The sequence below is a fragment of the Tupaia chinensis genome, unplaced genomic scaffold (genome assembly GCF_000334495.1).
Source record: "Tupaia chinensis unplaced genomic scaffold, TupChi_1.0 Scaffold144318_1, whole genome shotgun sequence".
Classification (NCBI taxonomy): domain Eukaryota; kingdom Metazoa; phylum Chordata; class Mammalia; order Scandentia; family Tupaiidae; genus Tupaia; species Tupaia belangeri.
In genome coordinates this window covers 354,512-372,745 of record NW_006204176.1, presented here as the reverse complement: position 1 = coordinate 372,745, position 18,234 = coordinate 354,512, and the positions used below count along the sequence as shown (strand labels likewise).

The 18,234-nt window shown below is 38.6% G+C and overlaps 1 protein-coding gene across 1 annotated transcript in view; it reads right to left on the bottom strand.

Annotated features, from left to right (window-relative positions):
- HMCN1 (hemicentin 1) overlaps window positions 1-18,234 on the bottom strand; it is a 402,083-nt gene that overhangs the window by 168,986 nt on the left and 214,863 nt on the right. Inside the window, 5 exon segments of the mRNA XM_027767566.1 lie at window positions 3,408-3,575; window positions 5,526-5,801; window positions 7,991-8,152; window positions 9,538-9,660; window positions 14,099-14,195. Of these exon segments, the coding sequence (XP_027623367.1) occupies window positions 3,408-3,575; window positions 5,526-5,801; window positions 7,991-8,152; window positions 9,538-9,660; window positions 14,099-14,195 (826 nt within the window).

The window sequence follows — 18,234 nt, the reverse complement described above, 5'->3', positions numbered from 1 at the left end:
ATATAAAACATACTAGATAATTCAGAAGAATCTTCTGGTTCAATGAATAAAAAGTAATACAATACTAGGTGAGAGCAAGCAAGAAACTGTATTTTACAGAGCAGGTGATGTTTGATATAATCTTAAAAGGTATGTTTTAACAGATGAGTTGAGAGACAGCATTGTAGGTAGAGTATGAGTAAGAATACAGAGATAGAGGGACTAGTGGTTGGTGTAATGCCTATGTCACTGGACTCCCAAGGAATTGACCGCAGTTCGAGGCACAGAGCCGGCGGCTTAAACTCATGCTGGGCACATGTGCATGCGTGCCCAAGATCCCAAGAGGAGAATGGAGGAGAAGGGATTGCGCTGTGGTCATCCTCCCTGGGGGGTGATTTCTTGCTTTCTGTCTTTCTGTGTCTCTGTCTTCCTGGCGAGCGCACACACCCTATAGCAAAAATCTCTCCCCCCAAAAAAGAATAATAATAATAATACAGAGATAGAAAGAAGTGATCATGGTACCTATAGCAGAACAGGTGGAGAAAATGTTTAAGAGATGAGGATAGAGGAAGCACAGACTTTGAAAGCTGTGCTAAGGAATTTAAACTGTACTGTGTTCACTAAAAATCTATGAAAATGTGTACACAAAAAAGTTCCTGATCTGATGTGTGCTTTAGGAAGACAACGGAAGACAGGAGGTTTAAGAAAGATTTCCAGTTTGCAGTTGAACATAGAAAATGGGAATGTCAGGGCTGGGCCCACAGCCTAGTGGTTAAGGGAGGTGGATCCCACATGGCTAACTACTATATGAACACCACACCAGCAGCTGTAAAACATGCTGGGTGCATGGCATGTGTGTCCACAATCCTGACAGAGTGGAGAAGTGGAGAAGGAATGTGGCACAACCATGCCCGCAGTGAAGGGTGCTTTTCTCTCTCTTCCCTCTATCTGTCCATCTCCCTCTGGGAGGCACGGGCTCCCTCTAACAGTTGAGAAACAAATAGGAATGTCAGAAAAGGGACTGGATCAGTCTCAGATTTGCATGATGTCAATACGTAAGGACACGTGTGTATGTGTGTTCCAGATCCTTACAGGAGAGTGGAGGAGAAGGGACTATGGTGTGGCCATCTAGCCTCGGGTGTGATTTCTTACTTTCTCTTTCTCTTCTCCTGGTGAGCACATGCACTGTATAACAAAAACTAACAATGACAACAAAATAGTGGGAATTTAAACTCTGTTTGAACAGATGTGAGGAAGGGAACATACAATCACTTAACATAGTTTATCTTGACTTTAAAAAGTTGCTTATAGGGTCCAGTAGATTGTATAATGGTTACATCACTGGACTCCCATGTAGTTGACTATGGTTCAAGTCCCAGACCTGGAGGCTTAAAACTCACACCAGGCGTGTGCCCAAGATCTTGAGAAGAGAACAGAGGAGAAGGGATTGTGGGGTGGCCATCCTAGAATGGAGGAAAAGGGATTGCGGCATGGCCCCCTGCCCTGGGGGGGGGGTGATTTCTCACTTTCTGTCTCTCTGTCTCTCTGGGAAGCACATGCACTCTATAACAAAAAAAGAAAAACAAAACAAAACAAAAAAAACCACCTCTTTCTAAAAAAGAAACAAGTCACCTATATTTAGTACCAAATCTGAATTAATCTTCTATACACTGATGTTCCATTTAACCTTCAGAACTAAACAGAACCAACACCATTCTTTCTATATCATGGTTCTTAAAATATTTAAATTTAATTTTCATTCTGTACTAAATACACCATAAGGTTTATTTTTTTCCAGGCTAAATACAACCAGCCAGATTCATTATTTTGCAATCATTTATCATCACAGTTATCCTTCCTTGAAATGTTATCAGTAAATCCTAAAAAGTGCTAAAGATTACACTATAATTGCTCTCTTACTTTTCTTACTGGGGAAAATATAATTTATTAAGGAGGCAAAAAATATTGCATTTGTTTTTTGATGATCACATTATACTGCTAAAGAGTACTGAACAACACAATGTAGAATTTTTTTCCTATTAGGAATTCTCAAGCCATACCTCACTATAATTTTCATCATTGGTTTTAAATGTAGGTACAGGAGTTTACTCAACCTTCATCTTGTTACGTTTAACTCAAAATTGCCATTATGTGGCCAACCCTGTAGCCTGGTGTTAAGGGAGCCGAATCCTTTTTAGTCAATGGTTTGAATACTGGCTCTGCAAGCTTGAAAAATACATCAGGCATGTGTGCATGTATGCCCAAATTCCTCACAGGATGGAGAAAAAGAGGAGAAGGGATTGTGGTGTGACCACATCCCACCAGAGGGCGGGTGTGTGCTTTCTTTCACCATCCCTCCCTTTTTATTTTTATTTAGAGAGGTTTTTGCTATAGGGTGTGTGCACTCACCAGAAAGACGGAGAAAGAGGGACAGAAGGTGAAAAATCACCTTCCCAGAGGGGATGGCCACCCCATAATCCCTTCTCCATTCTCCTCTAGGGATTTTGGGCACACACGTACACACACCTGGTGTAAGTGTTTTAAGCCACCAGGTCTAGGACTTGAACCGTGGTCAACTACATGGGAGTCCAGCGACATAGCCATTATGCCAACTGCTGGTCCCCCTACCACTCTCTGTCTCTTTCTGGCAATAGTACATATCCTTTGGGGAATAATAATAATAATAATAATAATAATAATAAAAGAAAAATTTCAACATATTTTGAATTTAGATGCTTTGACCCAATATCATAGGAATTTTTTCTAGGTATTCAGGATGATTATTAACCACAAAATAGGCAAAATTGTCTTCCTAGTTTGTATCCAAATCATAAATAAAATGGACCAACTGCAGATTCCTGTGGCATACTCCAAGAATCCTCTTTCCATGAACATATTTTGATGCATAAAGAACAGCAATTCAGGTTTTCCTGCACAGTCAGATGAGAAATGAGCTGAAAAGCTCTTTTACAACAATGATAGAATCTTCGATCACAGAAAACTGTCCCACCCTGGAAATGTAAACATCCTTTAGGTTAGTCATGAATAAGCTGAAATACTTGGATAGGAGAATGTTCACTAACACAATTCACTGTAGATGTTAGACTCAATTTCAGCACTTTGAATTCTTCATTTTTCTAGCTGGTTGGTATGCATTGCTGCATGAACACTTTGACAGCTCAGGATTTAAGAACTAAGGGAGTGACAAGATTTATTTTTTAAAGGGGACTAGAGATATTTTGAGGCCCTCCCCCCTTTTTCATATAGCTTCCTATGTCCTTCGAAACATATGATTGGTAGGTATTATAAGAAGCAGTTAGATCAAAAGGAATAGTCAAACAATAAAAACACTGAGAAATAGAAAATTAAGGAAAAACTGTGACCATATGAAGCTAATCAGATTATCAGTCCACCAGGATTTTAACTACCTGAGAGAATTCTCACAGAATTGCTAAGGCTGATGGGCCACCCATCTTTAAGCCAGGTTATTGAAGGCAGGGGAATTCCAGAAGCTTCACAAGCTAAAGACACGGAGTTCTTTTCCACCACACTGATATTTTCTGGTGTCCCATGGTTTCCTATAATGCTTGGAGGGGCTGTAAGACAAAACAAAACAAGCAGGAAAAGAAAAGGAAGATAAATAATAGCAAACACCAAATCCCAAACAGCTTATTGTTAATAATAAAACTGCCATTTTAAAAACCAGTTAAGTTTTTAAAAAAAGTAATCACAAAAATGAACTTTATTTTTTTTTTATTATTTTTTTTTAGTATGACATGCCTGAAAGTAAAATTATGACTTCTTTCTTCCCAACTCTTACCAATAAATTAATACATGTTTTTATTCCAATGGTGGTTAATGATTTTTCTACAAGTCACTTGTCTTTTCTGGTAAATTTATAGTATGGATTCACAACTCTTAAAATTCTTCTCTCTCTCTCTCTCTCTCTTTCTCTCTTTGTCTCTCTCTTTTTTGAGAGGTTTTTACCTGAGGGTGTGTATATTAGTCAGAGAGAGAGAGAGACAGAGCCCATGAAAAGGAAAGTAAGAAATCACACACTGGGGAGGATGGCCACATCGCTATCGCTTCCCCTCCATTCTCCTCCCAGGATCTTGGGCATGTACACACACGTGTCCAATGTGAATCTGAAGCCACTGGGTTTGGGACTCAAACCATGGTCGACCATGTGGGAGCCCAGCAATGTAACCAATACCCTAGTCTTTTTCTGTTTTATATTTAGATTACTTTAGTTTTGGCACACACGTTGGCTATAAACACCAGTATGTTAGTTCTGAGATAGATTGATTTAAATTAGCCAGAGGGCTCATGCATTAGCCAGAGAAATACAAAGAAAGGGAAAGGAAAAAGTGAAGGCCCACCCTTCACCCAGGCATGGTCATGGCTCTATCCTTTCTCCTCCATTTTTCTATCCTGTTGGACTTTGGTCATACATGCATATGTGTCTGATATATTTTTCAAGCTGCTGAAGCCAGATTCACCTCCCTCAACCATTAGTCTATGGGGCTGGCCCAATACTGAGCTTTGTGTATATCTTAACTGAATTCAAGTTATAAAATTTGATTCTATTAAATTACTACTGCTTCTATAGATTTAAACATTATAGTTCAAATTACATGCATCCAAACATTTAGTTGTCCCTGAGTAAGTGTATGTTTGGTCTGTTCCTACAGACATTCACAGCTTATTAATAAAATATTTGAGCCAATATTGGTACAACTCATGTCTGACTGATGCCTGTCAGTAAGTTGGTACAACTCATGTCTGACTGATGCCTGTCAGTAAGTTCTAAGGAAACTAGGTTTTTAATAGCTTAGGTAAGCCAGCTAATGTGGAAAACAGGAAGGGAGGGGTCCTCAAACAGTTTATGAAAAATGCATGTCATGAAAAAACTGCGTGTATTTCAAAATTTTTTGCATTAGAATAAAGTAGTGTTTACATTTCATACTTCAATAGACTTTTTGAAATCCCTTTGAATAATTAAGGAACTGTACTTGAGACTACATTGAACCGAAAGTACTTGAAGAAGACAATGTGCCTTCCTAAAAGAATATCCGATATGTGCTTATCTCAGTAAGGTCAGTAAGGTGGGTTCAGGCAGAGATGTTTAGATGATAGGATTGATTTAGGGAAGTCTACATGTGTTGAGAAGGATGGAATATATTGGGCCAACCCCACAGTCTAATGGTTAAGGAAGCTAGATTTCACCTGGCCAATGGTTAGAACCCCAGCCTCAGTGGCTTGATAAACACGTCGGGCACGTGTGTATTCATACCCCAAACTGCAAGAGGATGGAGAAATGGAGAAGGGATTGTGGCATGACTGTGCCCTATTAGGGCCTGCTTTCTCTCTATCTTTCTGTTTCTCTCTGGCAAGCGCACATGCTCTCTCACAATTAAAAAGAAATTAATTAATTGAAGGATGGAATATAAAGAAAAGACTTTTAATACTTGAGGGCTATCTCTCCCATTCAAGATGCTAGATTATATCAGCCAGCGAATAGAACTATTAAGGCACTTTCTACTTACCATGTACACTTAGGTCATATTTTTTGTCTCCTGCTACATTCACAGCAACACACACATAGCGACCTGTGTCAGATACGTGAACGTTCCTCAGCTGAAGGGTACGACCTTCATCCAGTACTTCCACTCCTCTTCCCTTGGTCAAAGGGCGGCCATCTTTCATCCAGGTCACTGTGGGGTGAGGAACACCCTGCACCTCACACTCCAAAGAGATACTCTTTCCTCGAGTCACAATAATTTCAGTGGAGTGGCTGCCATTGTTGGTTATTGTTGGTCGAACTAAGGCAAAAAAAGATAAAAAGAATAGGAAATATTTGTTTCATGTCTTACATAGGAATTTTTATCAAAGTTAAGCATATCCTTTTATGTGAAACTATTACCTATTAAAGAAAAGACTCGGACTAACAGACATAGCATTACTCTATTGAGAGGTGGGATTCCTCTCCAATGTCTACAAGTGGATTCTTTTTTTTTTGGGAGAGGATTTTTGCTATAGGGCACATGCACTCACCAGACAGACAGAGAGAGACAGAGAGACAGAAAGCGAGAAATCACCCCCCAAGGGGGATGGCCACGCTGCAATCCCTTCTCCTTCATTCTCCTCTTGGGACATGCGCCTAGCGTGAGTTTAAGCCACCGGGTCTGGGACTCGAACCCTGGTCAACTACATGGGAGTCCAGTGACATAGCCATTATGCTAACTGCTGGTCCCTATAAGTGGATTCTTACCTAAGGTTATTGACATAATAAGAAAAGAATGTTTTGTTTATAATTTCTTGTTTTCACAAAGTTATGCAAATATTTGAATTATCACTTGTATGTTTTATAGAAGTCCTCATAATAGTAATTTTAAGAGCCTCCTTGTAGCCCAATGTCTATTACCAACTCCTTCCTTCCTTCTATATTCTAATACAAGAGTTGGAAAAACTGAGACTTTCTCAGCCTTCTTTAAAAATTGGATTAGCCATCTGAATCAATTCTAATCTATGCATCTGAACTGAGGTGCATTGGGAGTTTGGGGGAATTTTTTGCTCTCTTGGTGAAAGGGAAATATACCACCCTTTCTTCTTGCCTTCGATGTGAACTTCACACCAGCTGCAGCAACCATCTCAGGAAGGATGGGCCAGGAGACCTCAGAGCTCCTATCCTGATATGAATAAGCTACTGACCAACCCCAGGGCTAACTGCCAACCTCTACTTCTCATCATGAGAGACAGTTATGACCTCTACTTGTTCAAGCCACCAGAACCACTTACTCTGCTAGTTTACAGCTGAATTCACCCAGATGATACAGATTCTAAGAACAGAAATGAGACCAACCCTAATAAATATGTGTGTGCAGAAACAACACACACACACACACACAAACAGGTCACTGAGTGTCATCCTGTATTTTAGTGCCAGTTCTACTTACACAGCCTCGTGACCTCAGTCAGTCATGAATACCTCTCTGAGCTTACATTTCCACATACGCAAAATGGAGGCAATTGTTTTTATCTTTTATAACAGCTCATATAAAGATCAAATGAGATAAGGTAAATATTTTAAACATTCTAAAATCTTATACAAGTTAAATATTCTTTACAACAAAGTATTTTTGCATACTTTCATGTGAAAAGTATACTCTATGATACAATGCCACCTTTATCCCTTCACATGTCATTATTATTTTTTTTTTGAGAGGTTTTTGCTATAGGGTACATGTGCTCACCAGAAAGAGAGAGAGAGACAGAGAGACAGAAAGCGAGAAATCACCCCTCAGGGGAGATGGCCACGCTGCAATCTCTTCTCCTCCATTCTCCTCTCGGGATCTTGGGCATGTACGCACACACCCGGTGAGAGTTTAAGCCACCGGGTCCAGGACTGGAACCGTGGTTGACTACATGGGAGTCCAGTGACAAAGCCATTATGCCAACTGCTGGTCCCTATTTTCATTGTTTTTTCAAGACAGGGTCTTGCTGTATCGTGATCCTCCAGCCACTGCCTCCCAGCTACAGGGCTATAGATACCACCACTCCTGGCTCTTCTTTAGTCTTATTATGTTTTCCAGGACAGCCTCAAGCTCCTGGTTCTCCTCCCTAGTGCTGGGATTAAAGGTGTTCACCATGGGACCTGGTCTTTAAGGTGGACAGGAATTTAACCAGGTCTGTCTTTGGTCCCAGTGTGCAGAAGGCAGCATTGTAATACATGCTACAGTGGCTGAGCCAGAGTTCAGGATTCTTTCCCCAACAAATTACAGCCACCTTGATTTGTCTTCCATAGTGAGCTGATGCAGAGTAGACCACTGTATTGTGAACCAATAACATCCAGGAAGAAATAACTGCTCTCTGGTGATGTCAGTAGAATTTAAATTTACAATTTAATAATAAACTATATTACTTTGAATGAATCTCAAAGATACGAAGAAAAATGACAAGGATGGAAAGATTCAAAAGAGAATGTGCCAAAGCTTGGATAATAATAACTTACTGTAAACGTGCAGATTATAGTCTTTCTTTGCAGTTCCAGCCACGTTTGATGCTACACATGTATAGAGTCCGGCATCCGATTTTTCAGCAATTGAAATTTGTAACTGTCTGCCTCCAGATAAAATTCTAACTCGCCCTGCAGAATCAACCAGCACTGGAGAGCCTGCAGACAAAACAAAGAGGCAGAATATGAGGCAAAAACATAAAGAACTTATATTTCTACTTATTTATTTACTTCCTAGGTCAGGTATCTAAAAAAAAAAATAAAAGGCAGATGATACTAAACAACGAAGGACTAAAATTTAGATGAACTAAAAGGTTAGATGATCTGTTTGATACTTAGTGGGCACAAATAAGATTTTTCATCAAATAAATTAAAAATGTCCAACTGCAGAATTCATTTTTTTTTAAAGAGATTTTAGCTATAGGGCACATGTGCTCACCAGAGACACACAGATACAGAGATACACACAGAAACAGAAAGCAAGAAATCATCCTTCAGAGGGGATGGTTGTGCCATAATCTTTTACCCATTCTCTCGGGATTTTGGGCATACCCGTACACATATCTGGCGTGAGTTTTAAGCCACCATGTCCAAGACTGGGACTGCAGGTGACCACAAGTCCAGCGACGTAACCATTACATCATCTTCTGGTCCTGCACCATTTTTTTTTTTCAATGTTGAATATTTAGGTTTTATTTCAATTTTAAATTTTTATTTAATTTTCTATTTTCTATTCCTTAAATGCTTTGCTTCATTCTTTTTTCCCTTGATCTCCTCCTTCTCACTCTCCCCCATTTCCCACCTTCCTCCCACACTGTCTAGTATCCACAGTTGTTCTCCATGCCTTTATAACTTCCAATATTGCATATCCCTGTTTATTGTGGCATTGTTCACAATTGCTAAGACATGGAACCAGCCCTAATGTCCATGAACAGATTAATGAATTTAAAAATGTAGCACATATACATTACAGAATACTGTTCAGCCATGGAAAACAATGAGACCCTAGCATTTGATAATAAGTGGATGAATATGGATGAATATTTACTGCTAAGTGAAGCAAGCCAGACTACAAAAGAGAGGCATTGTATGTCCCTACTCAATATACACCAAATGTCTGAATTCTACTGCAGATTTCATCTTAATATACATTGTAAAAGTATCACACATACATAGAAAAAGTTTAAAAATAATTTTAAAATTCTATTTTAAACAAGAAAATATAGTTTCTTGAATGGTAGATCCTCAGTAATTACAGTTGTCCTATAATGCATTTGTGTAAGAAACAATGTAGAAAATTAATTTTTTTTTTCTGTAGTTCAGTTAGTAGTCTCAAAAAATTGAAGATTTTCAACTGGACAGTGTAGGAATATTACACATTGTGCATTTAATATTACACATTGTGCATTTAACTTTGCTAGTTAGCATTTAGTATGAAAACTCTAGGAAAGTGTGTTTATAAATTATCATATTTGTCAAACAAAAATTAATATTCATTTTCTACTTATATTTAATTTTATAAACTTTAAAGGATGAAAACTGACCTTTCTTTTTCCAAATGAGGTTTGGGGGTGGAATACCACTTGATTCACACAATAGACTGATGAGATTCCCTTCTATGACTGTAAGTTGAGCAAATTCATCAGAACCATAAATATTTGGGGGTACTGAAGGGAAAAAAAAACACTATGTTAATACTCATTTATACAGAATTTCTCTAATACTTTACATACAAGAAAAAAATGTTCTACTCAATGACATAAGGAAATAATCAGCAGAAGAAGCTGACTTATCAAGACCATATATTAAAGAGAGCCTGTAAGACATAGAATAAATACCTAATAGAAGACTTCCCATTTCAAAGATAGAAATTTAATTATCAAAATATACAGGATGGTACAAAAAGAAGTCAAACTTACAGAAACTCAGACACTTTGCATCAAAAAGCACCTATGAAGTTTACACCAACCCCAATCACTGGTACCTAACCAGCTTTGATATCTCAGGTACTGAGTAGAATTGGAAAACATTAGAAAGATAAGACATAGGAAATACTGGAAGCAAGAGATATCATCTAAAGAATGGACACATGACCTGTTCTATGTGTCACAGTGTCCTATCTGGCCTCCAGCTCCTCCCTGGAAACTCCAAAGGGGGGTTGGACTATTCGCACTTCTCTCAAAGAGGCTGCAGTCTGTGCTGCTGGCTGAACTCTCCCCTAGGACACTTCTCTGGCTACAGTATCATGTGGAAGGTGTTTGCTGTCCAGGCTTCTGGAAGTTCAGGAGTTGGAGAAATCTCTTCTCCCCTAGTGCAGCTTCTAGACATTGTTCACTCATCTTCACATAAAGGCTACACTCCTGTGAGGCTCGTGCCACCCATTTACTTTTCTTTTTGTTACCCTCCTCCCCAATCTGTGAACCTGTCATTCTTCCTCTATTTACTGAACACTTCAGTCCTTGCTTTCATGTGTCTTCTTCATATCAAGTCCTGCCATCACTCTGTATAACCTCAACCACCACTCATATAGCCACCCTAAACATCTAGTCCACTCTGGTCCTTGATTTGTTCATCCCTTCCTCTATCAGAGGCCACACTATGGACCTTTCATCATCTAGAACATTCCTTCTGTAAATCTATAAATGTAGGCTATTCTGACAAGCGCTCTTCTGTCTTGTTCAATGATTCCCAGTTTTCAATTCAGTTACTTAATTGGCTCTCAAGTCCTTTCACCTCTTAAAAGTCTCCCCATCTGGCTTCCAACTCTTTGTTTACTGACCTCTCTATCCATCTGAAATTAATTTCATGATCAATAATTTCAACTGCACTTTCTCAACTGCTTTGCACTTTTGCCCTGTCAACATTCCTACTCTGGGTGAATTCTACTGTTTTCCTGTCATCATCAATACCACAGGATGGAAATTCTATAGAAGAAAACAACACATTGCCATTTCTATACAGTCATGATCTTCATTCTAAACTCTTCCTTTATTTATTCTCTGGCTTTGATTAATACAAATACCTCAAATACATATCTATATGTAAAGTCCTTGTGAGAATTAGACTTCTATAGTCAACTGATTAATTAACATCTCAACTCAGGACCAGCAGATGGTATAATGGTTATGTCACTGGACTCCCACATAGTCGACCACAGTTTAAGCCCTGGACCCAGTGCCTTAAAACTCATGCCACGCGCATGCCCAAGACCCCGAGAGGAGGAGATGGTATTGTGGTACAGCCATCCCTGCTGGGGGATGATTTCTCACATTCTGTCTCTCTGTCTCTCTGGTGAGTGCCCTGCAGCAAAATTCTCACTCTCTAAAAAAAAGAAATTAACATCTCAACTCAATGCCTTAGAAGCATCATCAAACTTCACTTGTTTATAACTGAACTTAATCACCTTTGTTCCCTACCTGAGGAAGGAACACTATTGTCCACATGCCAAGCTGGCTAAGACACATGAACATCCATTCTTTTACACTTCTAGTTTCTAAACTTATTCATCTAATCAATTAATTGTGTTAAATCAATTTATTTAATATGTATAGTTTATGTACTTTTAAAAAAAATACAGATGTGTGCATTCAGTCCTTTAAATTCCTTTAATATATCCTACCATTTTTAGAATCAAATCCACATCTCTTAAAATTGATGTGAGAAGGGTTCTTCAATCTGCTCCTTTTTACCTTTTTACCTAAAATCTTCTCTTTCTCCTCTGTACCATTCCAGGCTCCATAATCAATAGTGCTCAGTTTGCTGAATAAAAATAGCATTCTTCAGGTCTTTGTATTGTTTTTGCTATGATTTGGATAATGGTTTGTCCTGCAAAGGTTCATGTTCTGGAAATGTGGTCACCAGTATAATGGCTTTGGAAGGTCGTGGGACCTATAAGAGACACAACCTCATGGGAAGGCATCAGCTAATCAGCTAGGAGTGTGGAAGAGACAAACAGAGGAAGTAGAAAAGTCTGTTCCCATTCTATGTTCTTCTGCACTTGGCTGCTGACTTGCTCGTTTCTCTCGGCCTTCTTATGACATAGCAAGAGAGGCCAGTGAGATGCCAGACCCATGCTCTTGGACATTCCAGCCACCCATTCAAGTTGTGAACCAAATAAACCTCTATTCTTTATAGGTCACCCAGTTTGGCAACACAGTAACTGTTTAATACAGTTTCCATCCTCTTTACAGAGTTAATGCTTAAGGTCTCAGTTAGATGTTACATGATCCAGTATGTCTTTCCACATAACCTCCTATAGTAACCCTTGAGAGATTTATTTTTAATTGATTATTTAAAGATTTCTCTATACTAGCCAACTATAAGTACTATGAAAACAGCATCTTTGTCTTTTTCCTTAACCTCTCTATGCCTACATATGGCACAGTGCCTAGAATACAGAACACACAGCATACATATCATTTGTGTCTTCTTCATTTTTCTAATCAGTGTTTTATAGTTTAATTGTAAAGATCTTCAGTTCCTTGGTAAAATCTACACCTGGATATTTTACGTAATGTTGCATTGATATATTACATTATTGTAGCTATAAATGATTGCTTCCTTTTTCAGTCAGTTTGTTATTGGTGCATAAAATGCTACTAATTTTTGTATATTGATTTTTTGTATCCTGTAACTTTACTGAGTTCATTTATTATTGGGTTGCTGGAAAAGTCATGATGCATTTTTCCATAGAAAAGCAGAGAAAAAATATGTCATCAGTTTTCAGATGACAAGTTTCAGTAGTTTTTTTGTTTTGTTTTGTTTTGTTTTTAAGGAAACTTTAAATTTGTCTATATGGAAAATTATGCATTTACAAACAGGAAAAGTTTGATTTTCTTCCTTTTCAATTTGGATAACCTTTATTTATTTTTCTTGGTTTATTTCTTTGGCTAGGAATTCCAGGAATATGATAAATAAGAGTGACAAAAGTGGACAACCTTGACTTGGTTCTGGTTCTTAGAGAAACAAGCTTTCAACTTTCCCCCATTGACTATAATGTTAGCTGTGGATTTTTTCATATATGACCTTTATAGTATTGAAGTGTATGCCTTCTATACCTAATTTGTTGAGCATTTTTATCATGACAAGATGTATTTTACAAATGTTTATTTCTGTGTCAATTGAGATGATCATGTGGTTTTCACTCTTCCTTCTGTTGGCTTATCGCTTTTTATTGATTTGCATATGTTGAACCGTTCTTGCATCCCTTTCAGTCCTATGTCTTTAGCTCTTATCTCTCCTAAACCATAGACTCTTCTTTCTGACTGCATGGAGGACCACTGAACGTGGTAAGAATTATCTTAATGAGTAACAAATGGTAACATTTCAAATAAGAGTAGCTTTTCTCCTGGCAAAGTAATCCCATTCCCCATCACACAAGTGCATATATGTTCTCTCTCTTTCTCTCTCTCTCTCTCTCTCACACACACACACACACACACACACACACACACAGTTCACATATCCAATTTGGCCACATGAATTACTTTTTATTAAATTTTTTAGAGTGATTTTTGCTATAGGGTGCATGTGCTTGCTGGAGACACAGAAAGAGATGGAGAGAATGTAAGAAACCAGCCCCTGGAAGGGATGACCATGAGGCAGTTCCGCCTCTTCTGTTTCCCTCTTGGGATTTTGGGCATGAGCACAGAAGTGCCTGGCCTGAGTTTCAAGCCCCAGATCCAGGACTCAAGCCACAGTACAGTATGTGGGAGTCCAGTGCCTTAACTACTGTGTCACCTGCTGGTCCCTTTATGATTGATTTTTAATTGACTAATACACCAATAGCTCTAAAGAAGGCCAATTATTATGAGCTCTCAGGGGCTGCAACTAAAGGGGATATTACTTGGGCAGGAGAAGAGAGACTCATGCTACACCACATTAAAATGATTAATGTATCCAGGCTTATATAGCTGCTCTTGAATGACTTAGTTGATATTAAAGACAGTTCAGTATTATCTACATGTACTGATTATTACTCACCTATGTATTATAATCTAAATGACAATTTTAGTTATACAAATGCCATTTCAAAAATCTATACAAAGGATAAAAGGTTGAACCAGAAATTGGATCAATTTCTTTACAGGGGCTGGTTAGACTTACCCCAAATATTGACATTATAATTTTTCTCTGTTTTTCCAGCAACATTTGTTGCTTCACATGTGTACCGACCGGTGTCTTGAACTTGAGCATCTTCAATCTGAAAACAAAATCATACTTTGAAACCACAGTTTCTATTGCATAATTGGGGAGGTTCTATTAATGCCACTTATGATCTTTTTAAATTTTTTAAAATCATTTTATTTAACTTTATTCATTTATTCATTTTCATTTATTTTAATTTGACCAGAGAGGGAGGGAGGGAGGGAGGGAGGGAGAGAGAGAGCGAGCGAGCGAGAGCTGCCAGGTTTGGAACTTGAACGTGGTCAGCCATGTGGGAGTCCAGCACCCTTAACCACCACACCACCTGCTGGCCCCTTTATTTTTAATTCTTTTTCTGAAAAATTTTCAAACATATAAATACTAAGATGAACGACTGTAAGCCCTATTCAACACTTATCCAGATTCCACTATTTTCTGACTTTTTTTTATGTTATATCCTATTTTAATCTAGTTTACATTAGTGGTTGAAGGTCTAGGAAGGCCTTTTAAATGCAATTCAAATAAAATAGAAAAAAAATCACACTTTCTGATGAAGTTATTTACAACTTTAAAATATACAATTATTTTTATTGCATGAGGGTACATGCACTTGGTAAAGAGAGAGAAAAACTCCCCTCCCACCCAGTGGGTTCTGGTCATGTTGCAATCCCTTCTCCACCATTTCTCTATCCTTTCAGGATTTGGGGCATGCATGCAAATGCATTTGGTACGTTTGTTAAACTGCTGAGGCCAGGATTTGACTTGGGGTCAATCATGTGAGATCCAACTCCCTATACACAGGGCTTACCCACTGCACCATGGGCCAGGCCAAGATATTATATATAACCAGTGAGCTGTTCAGTACAATACAAAGAAGTCTTGGGATCCATTACTATCCACCATGGAGGCAGGCCAGGCACCCTGGAGGGTACAGGTCCCACTGAAATGGGGAAGGAGAAGGCATGTGGAATGAACACCCCAACAGAACTCAAGCCTAGTTAGCTAAAAGCTAGCTGTATACTACACAAAACCACTCACACATCTTCGATAGATAATACAGTAGAATCTTACCATTTTCTTTTGTCTGGAACATGCTAGGCGTCCAAGAAATAGTCATCCTCTCTAGTCTATGCTGCCCCTCTGCATCTCTTGATATGAGACAGGCAGGCCTGTACTTACTGACTTCAAAGTCCTGTAACCCCAGATCTGCTCAAGTTTGCACTGATTACGTGATTTTGAGCACTTTAGATCTCTTACTTGATCCTGAGTTTCTATATCTGTAAAGTGAGAAGATTGGCTGTTGATTACTCTTTCAGGACTAATATTCTTAGGTTCTCCTATGTGCTTTTATCTAATCCCAGCTCTATTGCTCATAGCAAATGATTAATAAGTGCCCACTGAACGTCTGCAGTGCACCCCAGTTAGGTTAACTATTCTCAGTGATTATGCCAATCTTCAATCTTTCTTCCTCTTTTGAATATTTTCTAAATAATTCATTGCAAACTATTTGGGAATAAGTCATACTGTTTATCTCTTGTATTATCTTGTATTAATACTTATATTTTATTTACTGTTGAACTCTTTTTTATGTTGGTATGCTTTATATTCTGAACAACAGACAGATTGAAACAAGTCAGAAACCATATATTACATTATAGTTCTTTATATCTTCTGCAGTATCTTCTACCTGCAGTACCTATTATAAGGTTTGTAAGAACTTCTGAATGGTCAATAATGAATAATGAATGTGTTCTGATGTGTGTTGCACATAAATATATGGAAAATACTTACTGGGACCAGCAGTTAGCATAATGGCTATGTCGCTGGACTCCCATATAGTTGACCGTGGTTCTAGTGCTGGGCCCGGTGGCTTAAACTCACACCAGGTGTGTGTGCGTGTGTGCCCAAGATCCTGAGAGGAGAATGAAGAGAAGGGATTGTGGCATGGTTATCCCCCCTGGTGGGTGATTTATTGCTTTCTGTCACTGTCTCTCTCTGTCTTTCTGGTGAGTGCACATGCCCTATAGCAAAAACCTCTACAAAAAAAAAAAAAAAAAAAAAAAAGAAAAGAAAAGAAAAGAAAGAAAGAAAGAAAGAAAGAAAGAAAGAAAGAAAGAAAGAACTTACTGATACACAATCATCTACAAGTACTAATCTGGGTACTAGGAAATGGAGGTTAACTGAATAAAATACTTAAAGAGGATCATCAGGTGGCATGATGGTTAAGGTACTAGACTCCTACATGATCAACCATGATTTGAGTCCTGGACCTGGCACCTTGAAAATCATGCTAGATGTGTGTGTGTGTGCATGCCCAAAATCCTAGGAGGAGAATGGAGCAGAAGGGATTGTGACATGGCCCTCCCCAAACAGGGGGATGATATTTCACTTTCCCTGTCACTGTCTGTCTCTCTGTGTCCCTCTTGGTGAGCACATACACCTTGTGGCAAAACAAAAAGAAGAGGAAGGGGAGGAGAAGGAGAAGAAGGAAAAGAAGAAAGAGAGAGAGAGAGAGAGAGAGAGAGAGAAGAGAAGAGAAGAGAAGACAAGAGAAGAGAAGACAAGAGAAGAGAAGAAAAGAAAAGAAAAGAAAAGAAAAGAAAAGAAAAGAAAAGAAAAGAAGGAAGAGGAGGGGGAGGAAGAGAAGAGAGAAGAGAGAGAGAAGAGAAGAGAAGAGAAGACAAGAGAAGAGAAGACAAGAGAAGAGAAGAAAAGAAAAGAAAAGAAAAGAAAAGAAAAGAAAAGAAAAGAAGGAAGAGGAGGGGGAGGAAGAGAAGAGAGAAGAGAAGAAGAAGAAAAAGAAGAAGGAAGAAGAAGAAGAAGAAGAAGAAGAAGAAGAAGAAGAAGAAGAAGAAGAAGAAGAAGAAGAAGAAGAAGAAGAAGAAGAAGAAGAAGAAGAAGAAGAAGAAGAAGAAGAAGAGGAGAAGAGGTAGTTGTTTAAAGAAATCCACTATGGGGAAACACATGTATAATAAACGCTTGTGCTCCCCTCCACTCCCCTCATGCTGCATCCTCCTTGGGTAAGCTGCTCGGCTTACTGCCTTTCCTATATCCTGGTACCAGTCATCCATTTAAGACTCTCTTTGTTAGCCAGAAACAACTCTCCTTCACCAAGAGGCTAAGTAATGGTTAGCAGTATGGGTTCTGAAGCTATACTCCATGTGTTCAAATCCAATTTCTGCCTCTTAGTACCTGTGAGCAGATTGTTTAGCTTTTTTTTTTTTTTAATTTTTCAGTTGGGTTACTATAGAGATTTTGTAAGCATTTTATGGTTTATGAATCCTAATTCCTTAGGCTGGCTTTCTTTTCTTCATTTATTTCTTTTTTTAAAAAATTTCTTTTAAAGGTTTATTTACTTAATTGTATTTTGGATGGACAAGGATGACAGAGAAAAAGAGAGAGAGCCTCCAGTGGGGTCCTGATGCTGCTATTCACCCTTAACCTTCACTCAGTCCTGGATCATGGCATGCATGCCTGGCATCCTCAGGGAGGTGTCTAGACTTAGATGGGGAACCTTCCTGTGTGGTATTGCCTTGCAGAGCATTACATTTTATCATTGCACCCCTGTCTGGCCCCTAAGCTGACTTTCAATGTCACTTCTATTTTTGCTCAAATTAGCCTTGTCAGTATTATTTCTAAATTATTCTACTTTAACCAAACTAGCTAACTTGCTTTCCTTAAACAGGCCTCTTGTCCTAAGTTCAACACAGACACGGTGGCACAAATAGTAGGGTACCACTGTGTGACGCTGGAGCCCCACAGCAGACCTGAGTTCTGATCCCAGACCAACCAAAGACAGTTAGTATGTGGTGTATGCTTGTCATCACAGCTAGCTGGGAGGTTGGGGTGAGAGGATCGTGACATTGTAAGACTATCAAACTGTGTCTAAGCCTATTTCTCTCTTTCTTTTCCTCAAAAAAGAAAAAAATCTAAGTAGTCTTCCAAGACTATTGCAGCTATTACAGGAAATCAGAGTCTCATTTTTGCCATCCCCCCAACATGTATTGTCTATCCCATCTACTTGGTAATTAACTTAGACTTACAGCAGTCATTGTATTTTTTAACTTAATTGTTAGCTTTTGTTCTTTAATAAGAGA